The 22,463-nt window shown below is 33.7% G+C and overlaps 3 protein-coding genes and 2 pseudogenes across 3 annotated transcripts; 1 reads left to right on the top strand and 4 right to left on the bottom strand.

The window, feature by feature from the left end:
• Positions 1-1,539: 1,539 nt before the first annotated feature.
• LOC114732382 (legumin B-like) lies at positions 1,540-3,568 on the bottom strand. Its single transcript, XM_028919666.1, has 4 exons — positions 3,554-3,568; positions 3,203-3,415; positions 2,043-2,775; positions 1,540-1,664 (listed from the first exon to the last, which is right to left on the bottom strand). The coding sequence occupies exons 2-4, from the start codon at positions 3,396-3,398 to the stop codon at positions 1,556-1,558; spliced, it is 1,038 nt and encodes a 345-aa protein (XP_028775499.1). The 5' UTR covers positions 3,399-3,415; positions 3,554-3,568; the 3' UTR covers positions 1,540-1,555.
• Positions 3,569-9,744: 6,176 nt separating this feature from the next.
• On the bottom strand, positions 9,745-10,903 carry LOC114732378 (glutelin type-B 5-like; annotated as a pseudogene).
• Positions 10,904-11,100: 197 nt separating this feature from the next.
• On the top strand, positions 11,101-14,164 carry LOC114732377 (uncharacterized). Its single transcript, XM_028919662.1, has 6 exons — positions 11,101-11,131; positions 11,265-11,348; positions 12,458-12,541; positions 12,949-13,107; positions 13,288-13,797; positions 14,103-14,164. The coding sequence occupies exons 1-6, from the start codon at positions 11,101-11,103 to the stop codon at positions 14,150-14,152; spliced, it is 918 nt and encodes a 305-aa protein (XP_028775495.1). The 3' UTR covers positions 14,153-14,164.
• Positions 14,165-15,402: 1,238 nt separating this feature from the next.
• Positions 15,403-17,210, bottom strand: LOC114732375 (11S globulin seed storage protein 2-like). The gene is made up of 3 exons (XM_028919661.1): positions 17,015-17,210; positions 15,895-16,588; positions 15,403-15,511 (listed from the first exon to the last, which is right to left on the bottom strand). Exons 1-3 carry the CDS (start codon positions 17,208-17,210, stop codon positions 15,403-15,405), a joined length of 999 nt encoding a protein of 332 aa, XP_028775494.1.
• Positions 17,211-19,296: 2,086 nt separating this feature from the next.
• On the bottom strand, positions 19,297-21,519 carry LOC114732374 (uncharacterized; annotated as a pseudogene).
• Positions 21,520-22,463: the final 944 nt, after the last annotated feature.

Raw genomic sequence — 22,463 nt, 5'->3', positions numbered from 1 at the left:
TTTATTTTTATGAAATAATGGTGCGGTCTTCTGATTTTTTAAAAAAAAAAAATCTAAAATTGTGGGGTTTTTTTTTGAAGAATTGTTAAAAAAATTTTTATGTTTGTAACACATCAAAATATCACTCAGAATTTAATGACTAATAAAACTAAAAGACACGTGATATGATCCAATAGGGGCCAATCCCGTTTGTGATCATTTGTTACAAAAGCAACAAGAGGTTTAGAAAGCATAGAACATGATTTTTTTTTGGGCCAAGGAGAGATTTTCAAAGGGCCCATATGCAAGTGAAAAAGACAACCTTCCATTCCATCCATATAACTCAACTTCCTTCTAGCTCGATCTTCAATGTGGCTACTGGGGGGCCCCAGATATTTCTCCAACCGATTATCCAACTCAACATGTTATGTTACGAATAAGAGTTAGTCCAATAAATAAACAGTCAGTTTATAATTTATAAGATTGTAAGTTCAAATCTCACTATCAATTGGAAGACTTTATTAGTGGGTGATCTGTATGTAAATATCTTTGTAAGAGCTCTTTAAACCTATAGACATATCTAAACCCTAACGAACTCTTAAAATCTAACTCATCTAAACTTTTACAGAACCAAAAAGAACCAACTTGTGTATTGGCTCAAAAAAAATTGTAAAATGTTTCCTTCCTTGCCCGCAATAGGTATTAGCTATAGGGGCATATCTTTCATGTGCTTTCAATACTATCCTTCATATATATGCATCAGTAATTTATATGGTTGAAAGAGGGATCTAGAAAATTAGTAAGATTGGATTAGAATTCTTTATATTTAATTAAGGGTATTTTTGAAAGGATTGAATAATTTTAACAAAATCAATTAATTTTAAGTTATCTTTGAAATCCATTTGAATTAGTTAAAAACGACTTTAAATAGTAAGAAATGCCGTCATGAATGTCGGTATGTTTTAAACAGCAGCATATCTGCATGTGACCACTGATTCCCCCCATGAAAAAGACTCAACAGAAGTTGTCAACTTTTTTAGCAAAGACATATGAAGCTATATATAAGGGGACAATAATGGTGGATGGGGACCATATTTTTTTGAAGAAAATAATTAACACATGTGGGCATATAATTTTTTTTATTTCACTAATATAAAAAAAATCTAATAATAGTTTATAACTTTTAATTCTTTTTTTAAATAATTAAAAGCCAATTTGAGTCCTTAATTAAGGATATGCTTCTCACAAATCATCTGTGATCAACAGTACAGTCTCCCATAAAATAACTTGCTAAAGATTTCTTCTCCTCCCTCACTTACTGCATCAATGTTCTACACATCCATTTTCTTTTAACTCAATCTTAACACTATTACACTCATCACACGTGTGTCTGTGCGTGCATGCTCTCTCTCCATATATGCAAGAAAGTCAAAGCACAATACAGACTTATTGTAGAAATAACATTACATACATGCATGCATACATACATATATTCATGTTCGTGCGTAGGATGCAACATGTGAAGCACAAGAGACTATTAATTAGTTGGAGGAAGGAGATTTGAGGTTGGGCGAGATCAAAGCTTCTCTAAATCTGCAGGATCCACATTAAGAACCACTTGTTGCACTTGAGGAGACATAGCCTCCCATATTGATGACTTCCCAGCTAACTCTTCAAACATAGGCCTGCAAGTGATCCGTGTATGTATAAACATGAATAATACTACCTCTACTCCTTAATATAAGAACTAGTTTAACGTTTAATTTGGTCATAAATATAAGACCCCTATCTACTTTGTCTCTCATATTTGTCTATTTTTTCTAAAGTAATTATTGTAGTAGTTGTACAAGTTAAAAATTCCATCGAATGGTAGTTCTAGTTAATATACATAATTAGAAAAGATATTCTAAGGAAGATAACATTTACTTATTACAAACAATTAACTTAACAAACTTTCTTAATTTACTCAAATTAGTTAATTGGGTCTTATATTAAAGATCAAAAGTAATAATAATTAATGATTTGATTAAGAATTCAGACGAGAAGCTAGACAAGTTACGTGCCTCTTTGCCGTGACGATGGAGTAGAACTCCATTCCAACTTCACTAGCAATCTGTGCAGAGACAAAGAACTTTGGCACAACTATCAGTTGACCAGCTTCAACCTTAGAATCCAACACAAGCTTCCCGTTGAACCCCACAATCTCAATCTTCCCACTTCCTCTAGCAACATAAATCAATTGAGTTGAAGGGATGGTTAGATAGAGCGGTGCCTTAGTGGCATTCGGTTCAAGCTTCACTCTGATCACACTCAGCCCAGCTTCTGCAACAAAAGGGAAATCTAAGTCAGTCACAGTTGTGACTAATCCTCCATTATTTTTGATCCCATGGTCTGGTTTTGCAGAATCAATGTTGTACACCATCTGTTTGGTCTTGTCCATCTGGGGTTCTGGAATTTTGTGTTGGTCTTTCTGAAGCTTAAGGATCATAGATCCTTGTTGGCTCTTTGTGAGTTTGTTTGCTCCTTCGTTGGTCAAATTGTAGGCTTTGGTTATGACCTCAGTGGAAAAGCCTCCCATAATTCCTAGAGTTCCACTTAGAATGAAGTAGGTGAACTGGCCAGGAACATAAGCCTGAGATGTTTCACCCAGAAATACCATGATCAGCTCAGAATCTCCATTGTTAAAGCACCATGAGAGTGCTCCTATAGGTATTGGGATTACATCTCCTTTCTTCAGCTTCAAAACCACCTCTTTTCCTGCGTTTGGGAGCACCATCCCAACTATGCCATCTGTCCCTGCATTGGCCAAGCCGTTCACATTAAGACTCAAGACTATGATGCAGAGACTGCACAGTTAGGAAATAGCCATGTATATTACCAAAAAAAAAATTACTGCATTCGGTACTTAATATAAGAGTTAGTTGACTTATTTGAGTAAATTAAGAAAATTTATTAAATTAGTTATTTATAATAAATGTCTTATCTTTCTTAAGATATCCTTAACAATCATATGCATTAGCTAAAACTACTATTTGATGGAACTTTTAGCATATACATTTATCACAGGGATTACTTTGAAAAAAATTGATAAATATAAGAGACAAAATGAATTGGATTCTTATATTTAGGACCAAATTAATCGTCAAATTACCTTTTATATTGAAGACCGGGAATAGCACTTATGAAAAACAGTACTGTATGGCTTGAAAAGATTGTAAGCTACCTTGAAGAATACAGCCAATTTTAGAAGAATCTGCATAGTGAGGAAGAGCAAAGCCTTGAGGTTGAAGAACAAGGAGACCAGCGCCAACGTTGTTGCTGGCCAGTGCAGGAACTTGAGAAGTTGACCATAAGTAGTAAGATCCACCATCCCCTTCAAACATGGCTTCGGCCTTCTTGGGTGTCAAGTCCATCTCCATTTGCTTTCTTTTGTTTCCTTCAAGTACAGCAGGGAAAAATCGCACATGTCAATGAAAATCTATAGAGACAGTGAATATTCTTTCAAACTCTTAATAACTCTTAGCAGATCATATTCATCAGGAAGATAGTGTCACAGAGAGGAAGAGAGAGGCACCTGTTGTTTTGGAGGAAAATGGCAATGAGAGAGACAAGTGATGAGTTTTTATTACAGAGCCAAAGGTAAGTGTTTTATAGAGCCATGCGTTTATATAGACTCAATCTCAGACACACACAGTGGTCCGATCGAAAGGATTAGCCTTTGTTTTCTTCTTCGCCTTGCTTTAATTATGATGTTTTGTTTTTAATTTGAAGTTATTAATACTCCTTCCTTTCCTGGTCTGAAAAATTGGTATGATGCAAAGCACCAGAAAAAGCACAAGACAATAAGGACAATCTGATTTTTGGGGTTTGAGTAGACCATTTGAAATGATTTGATAAATCCATGACACCTAATAGGTAAGATCCATGCAATCACCGATCGCCACCCTTCAGTGATTAAAGTTGATATATAGTCATTTCCCATTTTATCTTCCATTTATTTACATGCACGTAGCATTAATTAACACCTGAAAAATTGTGCGGTGGAGGGGGAAGTAAGCATATTATCAGGGAAAAAGGGTGTCTCCACTTTCTTTTCCTTCCATTTTCATCCACTTCTTATCTCAGTCATAAGATGGAGATTTTAACAGTTCAGATTTTATATTTATAAAATTATAAATAAAATATTAAATTTTCAAAAATAAATAAATAAAGTTAAATAAAACTACTAAATTTTAGTCAGTATGTAATTCAAAACAATAATAAAAAATACTTTATAAAATTATTTTCACAAGAATGGCATCTAGACCATTAAACTTTTAATCTTAATAGTTGAGATGGGAAGTGGATGGAAATGGAGAGGAAGAGAAGTGGAGAGAGTCTTTGCCAGTATTATCAAATATTAGGGGTGTTCATGAGGCTTAATAGCCCGGTGTGCCTGCCCGAGCCTGTCTAAAAAATGCCCTGCCCAGCCCAGTCCAAAAAAAACTAACCCAAAGAAAAAATAAGCATTTTTGGGTAGGGCTAATCACAGGCAAGGCTGGGCCGCAGGCAAGGCATGCAGCCTTTCTCATTTGCCCCTACCCGAAATATATATATATAATTATTTATATGATAATATATATTTTTTCAGAATCATAAGATATATAGTGTAATATTAGTATATTTTATTTTATTCTATTCCAATACCCAAAATAAATATTACTCCCTTATATTATTAGACTTTACATTTTTAAAGTTCTAATTTTTTTAAAATATACCACATATTTTAATTTTTCTGAATTACCTTACTGTGTATAATTGTCTTTTGACTTTTTCAAGTTAATATTACTTCATATGTCATGAAGTGATACTAACTATACTAATTTAAATGTAATATATAGATCTCTATAAATTATATTAAACCATAAGTTAATAACATAATTGAATATGTTAATATAGTTTGAATTCTTTTTATATGCTTCGTCATTTTCTCAATTTTGTGGAGATTGATTCAAATCATTTGATCTTTAAGGTTTTAATTATAATTTTTTATTGTCTTGTTTTTAATAATTGTGGATGTTGTTTAATTCTTGAAGCATAGATATTTGTTAAAATATATGGTAGTATCTTAAATTTCATAAGTTGTAAATTTAGACAAGAAAAGCCCACCCTACCCAACCGGCATTAGTCTAGCTCAAAATAGGTAGGGCTTCTACCGAGTAGGGTCAGGGAACGAGTTGCATTTTGCAACCTTTTCATCCTTCAGCCTGGGTATCAGACAAGGGTCATGTCCTGCCCCATGCGCACCCCTATAATATCAATGTTGTGTGCATATGGCTTGCAACATCTAAGAGCATCTTAAATGTTTAATACTATCTCCGCTCCTTAATATAAGAGTCAATTTACTAATTTGAGTAGATTAAAAAAAATTAATTAATTTAGTTTTTGTAATAAATAGATGTTGTTTTTCCTAAAATACTTTTACTAATCAAGTGTAATTTGATAAAATATTTAATATGTATAATTAATACAAGGATTATCTTAGAAAAAATTGATAAATATGAGAAGTAAAATAGATTTGGATTTTATATTTAGGATCAAATTAAAAGTCAAACAAGTTTTTATATTAAGGACCAAAAGTATTATTTAATTCTCTTTTATATATATATATATATATATATATATAAATCTTTCTTTCTCCCGAAACTTGCCATATTTTTGTCCATGCCCACCAGTAGTTTTCGGTTTTGTTATGTAATGAATCAAGAAATTACGGGTCTTGTTTGCTTTTAATTCTTGGCCGATCGAGTTACATCTTATTCTGGTGAAACCCAATTCTCGCATTAACAAAAATTTTCTTGAAAAACTGTCTGTTAAACAAGGCTAAGGCATTTTAATTAAGCCTATTTCTCCTTCCCCAGCCCCATTACTTTTCAATATTCCCAAATACTGCCCCTAATCTTTAATATAAGAGCTAGTTGAAAGTTAAACTTAGTTCTAAACACCACATTCAGTTCTAAATATAAAACCTAATTGACTAATGTGTGGTCCACTCTTATTTACCAGATTTATAATTTTTTTCTTCAAAATATCCCTAGTGATTATAAGGGATCTTTACCAAAGAATAGTTTCAATACACTAATTTAAACAAGTCAACACATATTTATCACAAATAACTAACTTAACTAATTTTTTTAATATTTTTAAATTAATTATCTAGTTCTTATATTATGGACTGGAAATAATAATATGCCAATTAAAGTCACGATGATGCTCTTAGTGAAATCCATCCACATGCTATTTCTGACATCAACCGCTGAACTAACCATTTTTGAAGTCAAGGAATTAAATCCTCTTACTCGGCGACTCAGACTTAATTAATGGCCATTGGAGATGCAAACCGAAAACTTCTTAGTCACTGATATTGCAAGCCAAAAAAAAAAAAAAAGATGTATTGATCGATTTTTCTTACCCACTGGAATTGCAGAGTTGAGAATTATTTTACAAGTACGCAAAATGATCCTATGAGTTGACAATTTCCTCATTGAGCTGCTAACTTAATTATATGTCTTCTTCGCCGAAAAACATTCCCACAATCAACTGATGATCCTACTTATCAAGACAAAAAAAAAGGGAATTTGATAATATACCATTACAAGCTCGGGGAGAGAGAATAAATTTGGCTGGGAATCCGCAGAAGTTCCACCTCTCTCTCTCCATTAATAAAATTTGACAGCATGTTATATTTATAACACCACCCGGTGGAGAAGACAGCATAGAGCACCATAGATAATGGTTGATTGGGATATTTTCTTCGGAACCTACTATACAACCGATTATTATTCAAGCAAACAAAATTATATTGTACTCCCCCGCTCCTTAATGTATTATCTAATTAACTAATTTGAATAAATTAAAGATGTTAATTAAATTAGTTAATATGATATGTTCTTTTCAAAACACCCTAAACATCTCCCTTAATTTCCTCCCCCCTCTCCTACTTGATTATTATTGAAAAAATATCAATAGGATTAATTTGAGAAAAAATTGATAAACATGTGAAATAAGTCTTATGTATAAAACCAGCATTAACACTCCAATTAGATCCTATATTAAGGATTGCAGGAATACTATATATATCACTACAAAAATTGACTTTCAACAACAAAAAGTCATTGCTAAAAATAAAAGTTGTTGCTGAAAATGCTATAGCGACCGTGACTAAAAAGTCTCGGCATTTAATGATGACTTTTGTAGACTTTCAGCGGTGACATTTTTTGTTGCCGCTAAAAGAGATACAGTAGAAAAATGGCTTCGCCAGCGCCACGTCATCACCAGGCAGCCGCATGTCAATGTCACGTCACCACCTCACCACCACATCATGATCCAAATATTTTCAACTTAAATATGTCCTCTTCAATATTCGAACTCGTGACCACCTCCTTCGATGTCCAATCTTCTTGTCATTGAGTTGGACTGAATTTGTTGATTATTATTGTAAAATAAAAAATATATATTATCATATTATACTTTCAGTGGCAACTTTAGAGAAAGTTTGATCTTCAGTAGCGACTTTCTAAAGTCGCCGCTAAAAGTCTAAAGCTAAATGAATGCCTTAAAGACTTTTAATGACAATACTAATAGTCACTACTAAAAGTAAGTCTTTCAACAGCAAATCTAGGATGTCGCCACTGAATGTATGCCCTTTAAAGGCATTCAGTGGCAACTTTTTGTATCGCTACCCAAAGTTGTTGCTAGAAGTCTTTTTTTTTTTTCTATAGTGTACATAGGGAAAATTAAATTATATTGTAATCTCAAGAAAGGAACATAATTATTGTAAAGTCTCATAACTAGTCAATGAGAAGTTCTAGTATAGAGAAAATAACAACAAATTTCAAATTGCTCACTTATTATTGGGAGTTTTTAGTCGTTATATTTTTTTATTTGGAAGCTGATAGTGATTTCCCAACACACACACATATCATCTTTTTCAGCCTCACATATGCACATCAATAAACTTCAATATCATCGACATCAAACATGATCGTATTTATAACTCATGAATCACATGTTTTGATGATGGTCGGATTGTAGGCCTGACACAAAGGCTCAAATGTACACAGCTTGTGGGATTTCGGACTTGAAGGTGTGTTACTATGTTTGAAGCTTGTGCCAGGCTCTCATTCCATTTTTTTTTAGTTGCCCACTCAGTTCACTAGAGCTTTACTCCAACTACATCTGGATCCGACCCACGTCATACACCTGGCTGTGGTGGGTGAGTTTCCCAACAGGGATTTCTGCATACGCTGAGGCTCGAACTCGAGACCTCGCTTAAACGGTGTCAAACTGCTTACCACTTGGACCAACCCTTTTTGGTGGCTCTCATTCCCTTTGCTTAACTATTTACGTGTTTTTTCTAAGTCTCAAGATATGTTTTGGTCATAGTGAGTCTCCCAATCCAGCTCACCTAAAGTGTGCATGACAAGCCAGCAGAGTTCATTAGGCCCACTATCTGCGTTAGACAAACTACCTTGTCTGAGAAATGGCCCATTCGGCCCTACTTTGAATTGGCTTCATCATAATCCTCACTTGTGATCTTTCTACAAGAAAGAATTATATAAATTAAAAAAATTAGTTAAACACAATAACTTGTAAATATATATTTTACTTTTTAAAAATACTCTTATAGAAAGAGGGAGTAAGTAAGAGAGAGAATGAACAGAAAAAAAGGATGATAATTATTGCAATGATATATATTCTATATGGAAGGATATATAAATATATAATATATACACATACATAAAGTGAAAAAATTACATAGATGAAAATTTTTTGGATAAAATTGATTAAAGACAACAAATATTAAGAAATATATGGTTTTATTTTCAAATATACCCAATCATATTTGGAAAAATGATAATAAAAAAACTTGTTAAATTTCAAAAAGACAAAGGTCGCATTGGCCACTTTTATAATGGCTTTTATATGTCAAAATATATCAAAATTACTTATTTGTCATTTAAAATTTAGGGTTTTTTTGGTTATTTTTTCATGATAGTTTTCTGTTAAAATATCAATCGTTATTATTTCGTTTGTCTGCATTATATGCAATTCTTGGCCACAAATGTCAAGATAAGGGGAGCATCTGCGTATGCGCGGCACATGTATCCTTGTTGGCCACAAATGTCACAATTCTTGTTGAAGTGAAGTTTTGTAAACTTCTATGAGATGATCGTTATCTTTGTTAGCCAGGTCGTCGGTTTTATATAATCATTACCACCTCCGGTTCTAATTATAAGGCCTTTCTTACAGACTATAAATGATGTCTTATAAGTAGGACATGAAGTAATACCATATATTATTATTTACGGTTTGTGAATATCCCCACAATTTTTCATTTTTGATGTATATTAACAATTTTTTTTCCCAGAAAGTATATTAACATTGATGATACTTTTTTTTTTTTACGCAAAAAGTGACTCATTTTGAATTAAACTTCACCAGCTTTAATTAATTTAGCCGATTTAAAAGTTGTATTCTTTAACATTAAAGATAATTTTCTGCTAAAATCTCCATCTTTAATTTGCTCACCTAGGCCCAAATCAATCTCCACCCTTAATGGATCCATATCCATTAAAACTTGATTCTTTTTGTTCCTCCTCGTACAAACCACAAACTCATTTTAGTCCTACTCTATTATTGGCTGCAATATTATCAAAATAAAGTGGGCCCTATATGTGGCCTGTAATTATTCAAAGAAGCAAAATTGTAAATTGCGTGTGTGTGTTCTTACCGAACCAGCCAATTATTCTGAGTTGGTGGGAGGAATGATATTTGTGGAGTTGTTGATGTTGAGCAAGAAAAGCTTCTCAAAATTTGGATCCACGTTAAGGCCACTTGTTGCACTTGTGGAGATATGGCCTCCCATATTGATGACTTCCCAGCTAGCTCTTTAAACACAGGCCTGCAATTAAATTTTTTAATGCTTTAAAGTTTTGAGCTAAGATGTAGTGTCAAAGTTACACACATATTAGATTTATTTACCTTTCAAAATTCACCTTTTTGTGGTGAGGATAGAGTAGAACTCCATTCCATCTTCACCAGCAATCTGTGCAGCCACAAAGAACTTAGGAACAAGAAGCAAATGGCCAGCTTCAACTTGAGAATCCAACACAAGCTTGCCATTGAACCCCACAATCTCAATCTTCCCACTTCCTCTAACAACGTAAATCAATTGAATTGCTGGGTTGGTTAGATAGGCTGGTGCCTTCGTAGCATTAGGTTCAAGCTTCGCTCTCATCACACTCATCCCAACTTCTGCAACAAAAGGGAAATCTAGGTCAGTCAAAGTTTTGACCAACCCTCCATTTTTGACCCCACCATGGTCTGGTTCTGCAGAATCAATGTTGTACACCATCTGTTTGGTCTTTTCCATCTGGGGTTCTGGCATTTTGTGTTGGCCATTTTTAAACTTAAGGATCAAAGCTTCTTGCTGGCTCTTGGTGAGTTTGTGTGCTTCTTTGTTGTTCAAATTGTAAGCTTTGGTTATGACTTCAGAGGAAAAGCCTCCCATAATTCCTTGAGTTCCACTTGGAAAGAAGTATGTGAACTGGCCAGGAACAAAAGCCTGAGATGTTTCTCCCAGAAACACTACGACCAGTTCAGAATCTCCATTGTTGAACCACCATGAGATTGACCCCAGAGGTAGTGGGATTACAAGATGTCCATTACTGAAATAGTCAGTCAACTCCAAAGTCGTTCCTTCCCCCTTCTCTCTCCTCACTATGCGTTGCTCTCTGCCTGCAATTTCTATTTTGATCTCTCACACTCTCTCCTTCTCTCTTGCTTTGCCTTCAAAATAGATACTTATCTTGGCATGGAGCTCCTGGAGTTACTGAATAAGGAGCAAATCCTGCAGATTCTCTCTGATACCTTCTGCAACCATTTTGAAGCTCGCCTATATAAAAAAATTTCAAATCTCTGTAAAAGTAATCAAACTTGTCTTTTCCTCTATTTCTTTTAAAATGAATGGTTCTCATGGGTTTCGTTGTGTTCTGCCCATGAAGTTTTGTTTTCTTTATTATTGTTTCACTCTCTCTGTTATTCCTCAACTCCTCCGTTCTGGTTCAAGGAGTTAAGTTTATGGCTTTCTGTTTTTTGCCAATCTCGTTGGGTACTTCTGTATTTTGTGCATTGATATTATAAAAGCACTTGATTCTAAATTTTATTTAAAATAATCTCAGGCAAAAGCCTTCTCTGTTATATTTGATGTTGTTCATAAATTTAGTATTTCGCTTGAACCCCAGGAAACCACTATGAAGCCTCACATGCTGCTGCTGATGATGACTACTATGGATCTTCTAGACATACATCCTACGAGTTCAGGAATGGTAATGCATGCATTATTTGTTATCTTTTTTATTGATTGATGATTGATTAACTAGCTTTAACCATGTGAAAAATAATACAAAGATTCAAGTAAGCAAATCAATTGATTTTTTTTTTTTGGTGGGGGGTTTACACAGAAGTAGAACCGGTAATATGAGTTGAGCCCGCGGGCTCAACCCGCCAACCCGCCAACAAGTGGCGGGTTGGGTTGATAAAAATTAGGACCATTTTAAAATGGAAGTTTTGAGCCCATAACCACCAAGCCCAAACCCGCGGCGGGCTAACCCGCAGGGTTGGCGGGCCAACCCGCAGGGTTGGCGGGCCAACCCGTTTAACCATTTTTTTTTTTTTTTTGCAAATTTTTCCCCTTGCCTCTCAGTCTCTACACTCTCAACCCAGTCCATAGTTCAATAGTGAGCAGTCCATGTCCAACATGACAACACCAACACGATCCCATTTTCACATTTTGCTTGCGTGTCGCACTCCTCCCAGTCTCCCAGTTGCCCTCGACCAGTCCCAACTCCCAAGCCCCAAGATCTCCACTTTTTGTCTCTGCTTTGCGCCTTTGCCCTAGCTCACGAGTGATGATTGAGCACTTGATAGTTAATACTTGATAGTGATTTGTGTAGTGACTTGTGTTTGTAACTTTGTGGTAGTGTTAATTTGGATTTATGTTTTAATTTAAGATGTTTGTTAAATTATTAAGGACATAACATGTTCATTTAATCATATGTTTAATATTTTGATATATTTGAAACTTGAAACTTGAAACTTTGGATGGATTTCATGTTTAATTTATGATAATTTCTATTTGCATGTTTTATTTTAGGTATTTAGGTTTTATTAAAAAAAAGTAAAAAAAATTACAAATTTTGGCGGGTTGGCAGGCCTAACTCGCCAGCCCACCCTAGCGGGCTGGGTTGAAAAAATTCTAGCCCGCCAAAAAGTGGTCCTAAAAAGCCCAACCCGCCAAGCTTCAGGCCCGCCACTGGCCAACCCATAATCGGTGGGTTGGCCCATATTACCGGCTCTACACAGAAGTGAATGGGGAAATATTTTTCATTGCATGTTTATATAAATTAAATTTATTTAGCTTTTCTTCTGGATGCAGGAAAGTACTATGAAACCCCTCATGCTGAGGATGAGGATGATTATTATGTTTCCTCTACATGTGCATCCTACAAGTCTAGGAATGGTAATGCATTGCTGTTATATATCTTTCAACTGATAGACTAGCTTCAACCCTGTGCATTTGCATTGGGATCTAGAATTTTTAGGAAAAATAATACTCCTCCGGTCCTTAATATATAGTATCTAATTGTCAAGTTAATTTTGGTCCTAAATAAAAGACCTATTTCTCATATTTATTAATTTTTCCTAAATTATCACTATGATACTCCTTCAACCATAATCAAGTAAGTGAAGGAGGAAAGATATTAAGAAAGATGATTATGATGTTTTAGGAAAACATGTCACATTTCTTAATTTACCTAACTTTCTTAATATAATCAAATTATTTAAATAGATATTATATTAAGAACCGGAGGAGTACTAAGTTTAAAATAAAGAAATAAGTTGATAAAAAAATTGGCAGTTCCACAGAAATGAATAGTGAAGTATTTTTCATTCTATGTTTATATAATATATATATATATATAGCTTTTCTTTTAAATGCAGGAAAGTTTTATGAAAACCCTTATGCTGAGGATGAAGATGATTATCACGTTTCCTCTACTGATGCATCCTGCACGTCCAGGAATGGTAATGCATTACTGTTATCTTTCTATTGATAAACTAGCTTCAACTCTGTGCATTTATAATTTTTATTGAAAAAATAGATTTTAAAATTTATCAAAAAAACAAATTGACAGTTACTGAAATGAATAATGATTTTTTTTATTCTATGTTTATATATTTATTTAGTGCTTCTTTTGAATGCAGGGAAGCACTATGAAACGTCTTATGCTGATAATGATGACTATGCATATTCTAGAGATGCATACTTCCACTCCAGAAATGGTGATGCTTTGGTGTTTCACCATCGAAATCATAGAGAAGAAGAGGATAGTACAAGAAGCTATATCCAAAGGCATGAAACTCCCTGGTTGAGGAAGCATGATAATAGACTTGCTTTTGATTCCACACCTAAATATTTGAATCGCAAACGGCAATCTATAGTGCCATCTGATTTTGAGTTGCTACTAAGTGATGGAATCGGTGGAGTCTCATTGTTTGAATGCGGATTGTCTGAGGAACAAAAGGAGCATATCAGGTTTTCACTGGTTGGTAGAAAAAAGAACTTTGTTTACATTGAAAGAATTGGTGGGAGGGACACAAATGTTCTCCAAGGACTTGAACTTCATAGTCAAGTATTCAATGCTGAGGAGCAAAGGAATATTATCAAGTATGTCTATAAATTGCAAAAGATGGGTCAAAAAGGGCAATTTAAAGGTATATGGATTGAACTTCCGCCTTCCTATTCTTTTCCAGTTCTTTAATTCAGTGATTCTGCATTTAACTATTTCATATGCTCGGAATTGTACTTTTTCTGCATTTTTTCTGCATTTCTAGTCTTTGTTGTTTTTCCCCATTATGCTTATGGCTCCTTTTGGCACATCTTTAGAACTTACTTTATTTTTTTTAAAGAATTGTTAAAAAAATTTAAAACTGCACCATTTCATGTTTGCAAGATATCAAAATATCACTCACAATTTAATGCCTAATAAAACTAAAGGACACCTGATATGATCCAATAGGGGCCGAAGCCATTTGTGATCATTTGTTACAAAAGCAACAAGAGGCTTAGAAAGCATAGAACGTGATCCCCCCCCCCCCCCCCGGGCGAAGGTGAGATTTCAAAGGGCCCATATGCAAGCGAAAAAGATATAGCCCTTCTGTCCATCCATATGGCTTAACTTCCTTCTAACTCGATCCTCAATGTGGCTATAGGGGAACCCCCAAATATTTTCCCAACCGATTATCCAACTCAACATGTTATGTTGCAAACAGAAGTCAGTCTAATTAGTAAGGAGTTAGTTTATAATCTACAACATCGTGAGTTTAAATCTACTATTGATGTGAAAACCTTGTTGGTACGTGATCTGTAAACACCTCTGTAAGAGCTCTAGAAGCCTGGAGGCATATCCAAGCTCTAATGAATTCTCAAAACCTAACTCATCTAAACATTTGTGAAACCAAAAAAAAAAAAAATCAACCTGTGTGTTGGCCAAAAAAAAAAAATTGTAGTGTGTTTCCTTCTTTGCCCCACAATAGCTATTAGCTATAGGGGCATTTTTTTCATGTGCATTCAATAATATCCTTCTTATTATATTATGCATTAGTAATTTATATGATTGAAAGAGGGATCTAGAAAATTAGTAAGATTGGATTAGAATTCTTTATATTTAATTAAGGGTATTTTGAAAAGACTGAATAATTTTTAAAAAATCAACTAATTTTAATGTCGGTATGTTTTAAACAGCAGCATATCTGCATATGACCACCGATTCCCACCATTAAAAAAAGTCATTAGAAGTTGTCAATTTTTTTAGCAAAAACATACATAGCTATATAGAAGGGGACAATAATGGTGGGGGCCATACTTTTTTGAAGAAAATAATTAACACGTGGGCATATAATTCTTTTTATTTCACTAATATAAAAAATCTAATGATGGTTTATAATTTTTAATTCTTTTTTAATAATTAAAAGCCAATTTGAGTCCTTAATTAAGGATATGCTCCTAACAAATCATCTGTGATCGACAGTACAGTCTCCCATACAATAACTTGCTAAACATTTCTTCTCCTCCCCCACTTACTGCATCAATGTTCTACACATCCATTTTCTTTTAACTTAATCTTAACACTATTAGACTCGTCACACTTGTGTCTATGTGTGCATGCTCACTCTTCATGAAAGAGAGTCAAAGCACAATACAGACTTATTGTAGAAATAACATTACATACGTACGTACGTACATGTTCGTACGTAGGATGCAACATGAAGCACAAGAGATTAATTAGTTGGAGGAAGGAGATTTGAGGTTGGACGAGATCAAAGCTTCTCTAAAATTGCAGGATCCACATTGAGAGCCACTTGTTGCACTTGATGAGACATGGCCTCCCATATTGATGACTTCCCAGCTAACTCTTCAAACATAGGCCTGCAAGTGATCCATATATATATATATATATAAACATGAATAATACTACATCTTCTCTTTAATATAAGAATTAATTTGATATTCGATTTGTTTCTATATACAATACTCCAACTCACTTTGTCTTTCATATTTGTCTATTTTTTTCAAAATATTCATTATAGTGGTTGTACATGTTAAAGATTCTATTAGATGGTATTTCTAGCTAATATACATTATTAGAAAGGGCATTCTAAAAGAGATAATACTTATTTAATATAAATAACTAACTTAATCAAACTTTCTTAATCTACTCAAATTAGTCAATTAGCTTCTATATTAACGACTTGAAGTAGTAATAATGATTTGATTAAGACTTTAGACAAGAAGCTAGACAAGTTACATGCCTTTTTGCTGTGACGATGGAGTAGAAATCCATTCCAACTTCACCAGCAATCTGTGTAGAGACAAAGAACTTTGGCACAACTATCAGTTGACCGGCTTCAACCTTAGAATCCAACACAAGCTTCCCGTTGAACCCCACAATCTCAATCTTCCCACTTCCTCTAGCAACATAAATCAATTGAGTTGAAGGGATGGTTAGATAGAGTGGTGCCTTAGTGGCATTAGGTTCAAGCTTCACTTTGATCACACTCAGCCCAGCTTCTGCAACAAAAGGGAAAGCTAAGTCAGTCACAGTTGTGACTAATCCTCCATTATTTTTGATCCCATGGTCTGGTTTTGCAGAATCAATGCTGTACACCATCTGTTTGGTCTTGTCCATCTGGGGTTCTGGCATTTTTTGTTGGCCTTTCTGAAGCTTAAGGATCATAGATCCTTGTTGGCTCTTTGTGAGCTTGTTTGCTTCTTCGTTGGTCAAATTGTAAGCTTGGGTTATGACCTCAGTGGAAAAGCCTCCCATAATTCCTAGAGTTCCACTTAGAATGAAGTAGGTGAACTGGCCAGGAACATAAGCCTGAGATGTTTCACCCAAAAGCACAATGATTAGTTCAGAATCTCCGTTGTTGAACCACCATGAGAGTGCTCCTATAGGTACTGGGATTACATCTCCCTTCTTCAGCTTTAAAACGACCTCTTTTCCTGCATTTGGGAGCACCATCCCAACGTTGACAATAAGACTTAAGATTATGATGCAGAGACTATACAGTTAGGAAACAATCATGTATATTACAAAATATACACACACACACTACCGTTCTTAATATATATGTAAAAACTAATTTGACTAATTTAAATAGATTAAAAAAGTTTGTTAAGTTAATAAATGTGTTATCTTTTTGAAGATACCCTTAATAATCATGTGTGCTGCCTAAAATTATCATTTAATAGAATATTTAACACGTACAATTACTATAGAGACTATTTTAGGAAAATAAATAAACATAAGGGACAAAGTGGATTGAGTTCTTATATTTGAACTAAATTAATTGTCAAACTGATTCTAATATTAAAGACTGGATACTTATGAAAAACATTACTATATGGCTTGAGAAGATATTGAGCTACCTTCAAGAACACAGCCAATTTTAGAAGAATCTGTGTAGTGAGGAAGAGCAAAGCCTTGAGGTTGAAGAACAAGGAGACCAGCACCAACGTTGTTGCTGGCCAAAGCAGGAACTTGAGAAGTTGACCATAAGTAGTAAGATCCACCATCTCCCTCAAACATGGCTTCGGCCTTCTGGGGTGTCAAGTCCATCTCCATTTGCTTTCTTTTGTTTCCTTCAAGTACAACAGGGAAAAATCGCACATGTCAATGAAAATCTATAGAGACAATGAATATTCTTTCAAACTCTTAAAAGCTCTTAGCAGTTCATTTTCATCAGGAGGATAATGTCACAGAGAGAAAGAGAGAGGCACCTGTTGTTTTGGAGGAAAATGACAATGAGAGAGACAAGTGATGAGTTTTTATTACAGAGCCAAAGGTAAGTGTTTTATAGAGCCTTGCGTATGTATGGACTCAACCTCAAACAGAGAGTGGTCCGATCGAAATGATTAGCTTTTGTTTTCTTCTTCGCCTTGCTTTAATTGTGATGGTTTTTTTCTTTAAAAAAATGTGAAGTTATTAGCTTTTGTTTTCTTCTTCGCCTTGCTTTAATTATTATTATTATTCCTCCGGTCCTTAATATAGGATCCAATTGTTGAGTTGGTTTTGGTCCTAAATATAAGACCCATTTGTCATATTTATCAATCTTCTCTAAATTACCCTTATAGATACTCCCTCAACCATAATCAAGTAGAAGAGGGAGAGAGGGTATTAAAAAAGATGATTATGGTATTTTAAGAAAAATATGTCACATTTATTATAATTAACTAACTTACCTAACTTCCTTAATCTAATCAAATTAGTTAAATGGTTTTTATATTAAGGACTGGACGAGTATTTTTTAATTTGAAGTTATCAATACTCCTGTTCCTGGTCTGAAAAATTGGTACAATGCAAAACGCCAGAAAAAGCAGAAGACTGATTTTTGGGGTTTGAGCAGACCATTTGAAATGATTTGTATAGAATACGCATATAAAATTTAAGACTTGTTTTTTTTTTTTCGCCTGAAAAATTTAAGACTTGATTTGGTCCCCTCTCATTTCACCACAACACAAAACTAGATAAACGCTGTGTCCATCTCCATCATAACGGAAGGGGCTCTATATTGACTTTGTCGTTCTTCACCACCGGTCGGCTATTATTTGTACCATCATCCAGGCACGCAGCTGTAAATAATATTAATATTTCATATTTAATTCTCTTTAGAGTGTGTGTACGTGTAGAGCTTTCTACTGAAACTTTTCCATATTTTGGTCCATGCCCACTAACAGTTTCCAACTTTTTTATGTGTAATTAATGAATCAATAAATTACGGGTCTTGTTTGTTTTGAATTCTTCATCGAGTTGTGCACAAGTTTTCAAGATATAGGAACAACAACCACATATATATGTGGCCCCTAGTTATTCTGGTGAACCAATATTCTTGCCTTTCATCACTGACATACCTATCAAAACTAATTAACAAACGTGTTTTCAAAAAACTGTCCGTTAAACAGAGATCCAATTTCTACTTCCCATAGGCACCCATTGCTTTTCTCTTTCTCAAATTGTATACAAAATAAAGATGATCCCTTTAGTTAATCATCTACGTACATGTCATTTCTGACGTCAACCTGAGCTAACCATTTTTTAAGCTAAGTGATTAAATCCTCTTGCTCGACCACATCGGTGTTAGGTTCAGCTCATTTTAAGTGATTTTGTAAATACGTGGAACGAGTTTTATTTCATATAATACGAAAGTGATTTTTGAGAGTGGCCATTAAAGATGCAAATTAAACCAAAAAGGACCGCGCATATGAGAAGGAGAGACAAGTAATGGGTTTTTGTTAGAGAGCCAAAGTTGAGTGTTTTATACGCAGAGGCTATGCACATATATATAGAGAGACTTAGTTTTCTTGAAATATGTGTACCTAACTTGTTTTGGTTAAATTAATAAATATGATAAATACGTTTTATATTTAGAATCAAAATCAACTTAATAATTAGGTCTTATATTAAAAACCAGAGAAGTAGAAAAATTAGTGAGATTGGATTAGAATTCTTGATATTTAATTAAGGGTATTTTTGAAAAGATTGAATTTTTTTGAAAAAAATCAACTTCTTTGAAAATATTAAATTTAATTATATTTAATTAAGGGTATTTTTGAAAAGATTGTGAGTTTGTCAGCTTCTATGTTGGTAAAAAATTGTAAGCTTTGGTTATGACCTAAGTAAAGAAGCCTCCCATAATTCCTTGAGTTTCCACTTAGAAAAAGTAAGTGAACTGGCCAGGAACATAATTAAGCCTGACATGTTTCACCCAGAAACACTATGATCAATTCAGAATCTCCATCACTTCACCAAAAAATAAAAATTTCAGAATCTCCATTTGTTGAACCACCATGAGACTGCTTCCATGGGTTCTGGAATTGCATCTCCTTTCTTCAGCCCCAAAATGACCTCTTTATCTGCGTTTGAGGTTCAAGAACACGCCGACCAGCACCAACGTTGTTGCTAGCCAGAGTATGAACCTGAGAAGTTGGCCATAAGTAGTAAGATCCACCATCTCCTTCAAACATGGGTACCGCCTTCCTAGGTGTGAAGTCCATCTCTATTTGCTTGCTTTAATTGGTTTCGTCCAAACAAAAAATAAAAAATAAACACTTTCAATGAAAATCTGCAGAGATAATGATATTCTTTCAAACAGTTTTTCTTATTTATAAATCACTTCTAATATACGAACTAAAAAAAATTTAAATTTTATTAACTCTCATTTAAAATTCAATAACTTTTTAATTTTATCCCTATTTAATATACATTATATCTCATGTAAACAAAGTTAACACAGTCATAAGTAAATAATAAAATTGTATATCCATATAAAAAATTTCTCTCAGTACCCTATAAATAAGACTAAAAAATATTTTCTCTTTCTGCCCTATAAATAAAACCAGAAAAGTAACATGTGAGACACTAAATGCAGGTATCTTTCGCTATCAAGGACTTAAAGTTGTGAGAGACTAATCATTCTTGCAACTCATTGGGAGCATACGACACCTTAATAGGCCTAATTGAAGTGAACAGCTTGGAAACGATTTGATAAATAATCCATTTACCTACTACGTAGGATAATGCAATCACCAATCGTCCAGCCTTTCGTGGTCAAGGTTGATATATAATAGTCATTTCCAATTTTATCTTCCAGTTATATACATGTGGCATTAATTAACACTTGACCAATTGGGGGAGGGAGGGGTAGTAAACGTATTTGAATAGAATACGCATATAAAATTCAGGACTGGTTTTTTTTTTTTCACGTGAAAAATTTAAGACTTGTTTGGTCCGCTCTCATTTCACCACAACACAACGATATATATGATGTGTCCATCTCCATCACAGCGGAAGGGGCTATATATTGACTTTGTCGTTCTTCACCACCGATCCATGCACGTAGTTGTAAATAATTTTAATATTTCATATTTAATCATCTTTAATATATATATATATATCTTTCTGATGAAACTTTCCATATTTTTGTCCATGCCCACTAGTAGTTTCCAACTTTTTAATGTGTAATTAATGAATCAATAACTTATCGGTATTGTTTGTTTTGAATTCTTCATCGATTGTACACATATTTTCAAGATATAGCTAGGAATAAGGACCACATATACCTATGGCGCCCCTAGTTATTCTGGTGAACCAATATTCTTGCCTTTCATCACTGATATGCTTGTCAAAACTAATTAACAAACGTGTTTTCAAAGAACTGTCTGTTAAACAAAGATCCAATTTCTACTTCCATATGCGCCCATTGCTTTTCTCTGTTCTCCAATTGTATACGGAATAAAGATTATCCCTTTAGTGAATCATCTACGTACATGTCATTTTCTGACATTAATTTGAGCTAACCATTTTTTAAGCTAAGTGATTAAATCCTCTTGCTCGACTACATCGGTGTTAGGTTCAGCTCATTTTAGGTGATTTTGTGCTGCACAGTGCAAATGTTTTGTTTCTTCAGTAAACAAACATTTGAATTGTGGTATTATCGGAAGATACCATATTACCTTCAAATGTTGCCCTTTATTTGCCTCAAATGTTGCCCTTTATTTGCCTCATTAGCATCACTATCACTACCTATGTTCTTTTCCACTTTATATCATGAAGATTGGCATTTTGAACACTCATCACTAAGATTAGCATACTCTTCCTTATATAATATGAAATCATTAGGATAAGTGTGTATCTTTTCATAGTCCATACTCATCTGAGACAAGATTTTCTTTGCCTCATACATACTATTTGGAAGAACATTGTCAGCTGGAAGCATATCACCCAGCAATTGAAATAACTCCATAAAACTTTTATCTGTCCACCCATTAGTTGCCTTCAAATTAAATAATTCCAATACAACTGTCAACCTTGTATAAGTAGAACACCCAGAATATAAAGCTATTTCTACATTACTTTGCAAGCTGTCATTCCCCATTCCAATGATGAATCATATCACCCATTCTATCATTCAATCCACCCTGCACAACTTCCTCTTCTTCAACCAATGGCGTTGTTTCTCTTTCGTCATGCCATATCCATCTTGTATATCAAAAATTTATCCTCTCACAAAATAAGTGATCCCTTATACCATCAATAGTTAATCGTTTCCATCTAAACAATTAACACAGGGGCAAAAATACTTTCTACTTTTGTTGTAAGCATTCCTTTTAGTACCATATTCTCATACTCCTTACTTATTCTCAAAGCACTCATCTAACTACGATTCATTCTGTTAATATATAAATAATACTAAATAATTTAATTTAATTCAAAACCAAAATCAGTAATACTTTAATTCCATCGAGCTAAATTCTAAGAAAAGTAAAGCAACTCAAAACTAATTTCAACAATTTAATCTTGCAAATTAAGCAATTTAGAAAATTTACAAATAAGGAACATAAATTAAAGCCTTTTACAAGAAATAAAAGATTATCTAATATTAAACTTTTATAAACAAAAATAAAATTTCTTAATTGCACTGTTAGTATTTTAACATAAACATTTATTTTATGTATTAATAATATTGATAATATTTGCATGATTTATCTAAAGATGAACAACTTGGTCCCTCGATCTTGAAATTTTGCACGGCACCATAATCAAATTTTTATTCATTTTCAACAAATAAACTTTATCATCCAAAAAACTTTTTACAATAAGTGAAACATGTTTTTTTCTATTTAAACTCACTAATTTATTTAATGTAATCATTATTAATTGTTTTTAGCTCAAATTCATGTAATTCATACATATAGCCGTTTCATCAAACATCTAAACTATAACAATAAAATCTTTAAAACCACTCATTCTTCATAATTCATGGCTATAATAATTTTTTAAAAAAACCAAATAACATAAAATCCCAAAACTCAATTCCAT

The sequence above is a fragment of the Neltuma alba genome, unplaced genomic scaffold (genome assembly GCF_004799145.2).
Source record: "Neltuma alba isolate B1F8T4 unplaced genomic scaffold, ASM479914v2 tig00012909_pilon, whole genome shotgun sequence".
Classification (NCBI taxonomy): Eukaryota; Viridiplantae; Streptophyta; class Magnoliopsida; order Fabales; family Fabaceae; genus Neltuma; species Neltuma alba.
Note: the sequence above shows the minus strand (reverse complement) of the source record. Positions and strands in the feature narration are given on the sequence as shown.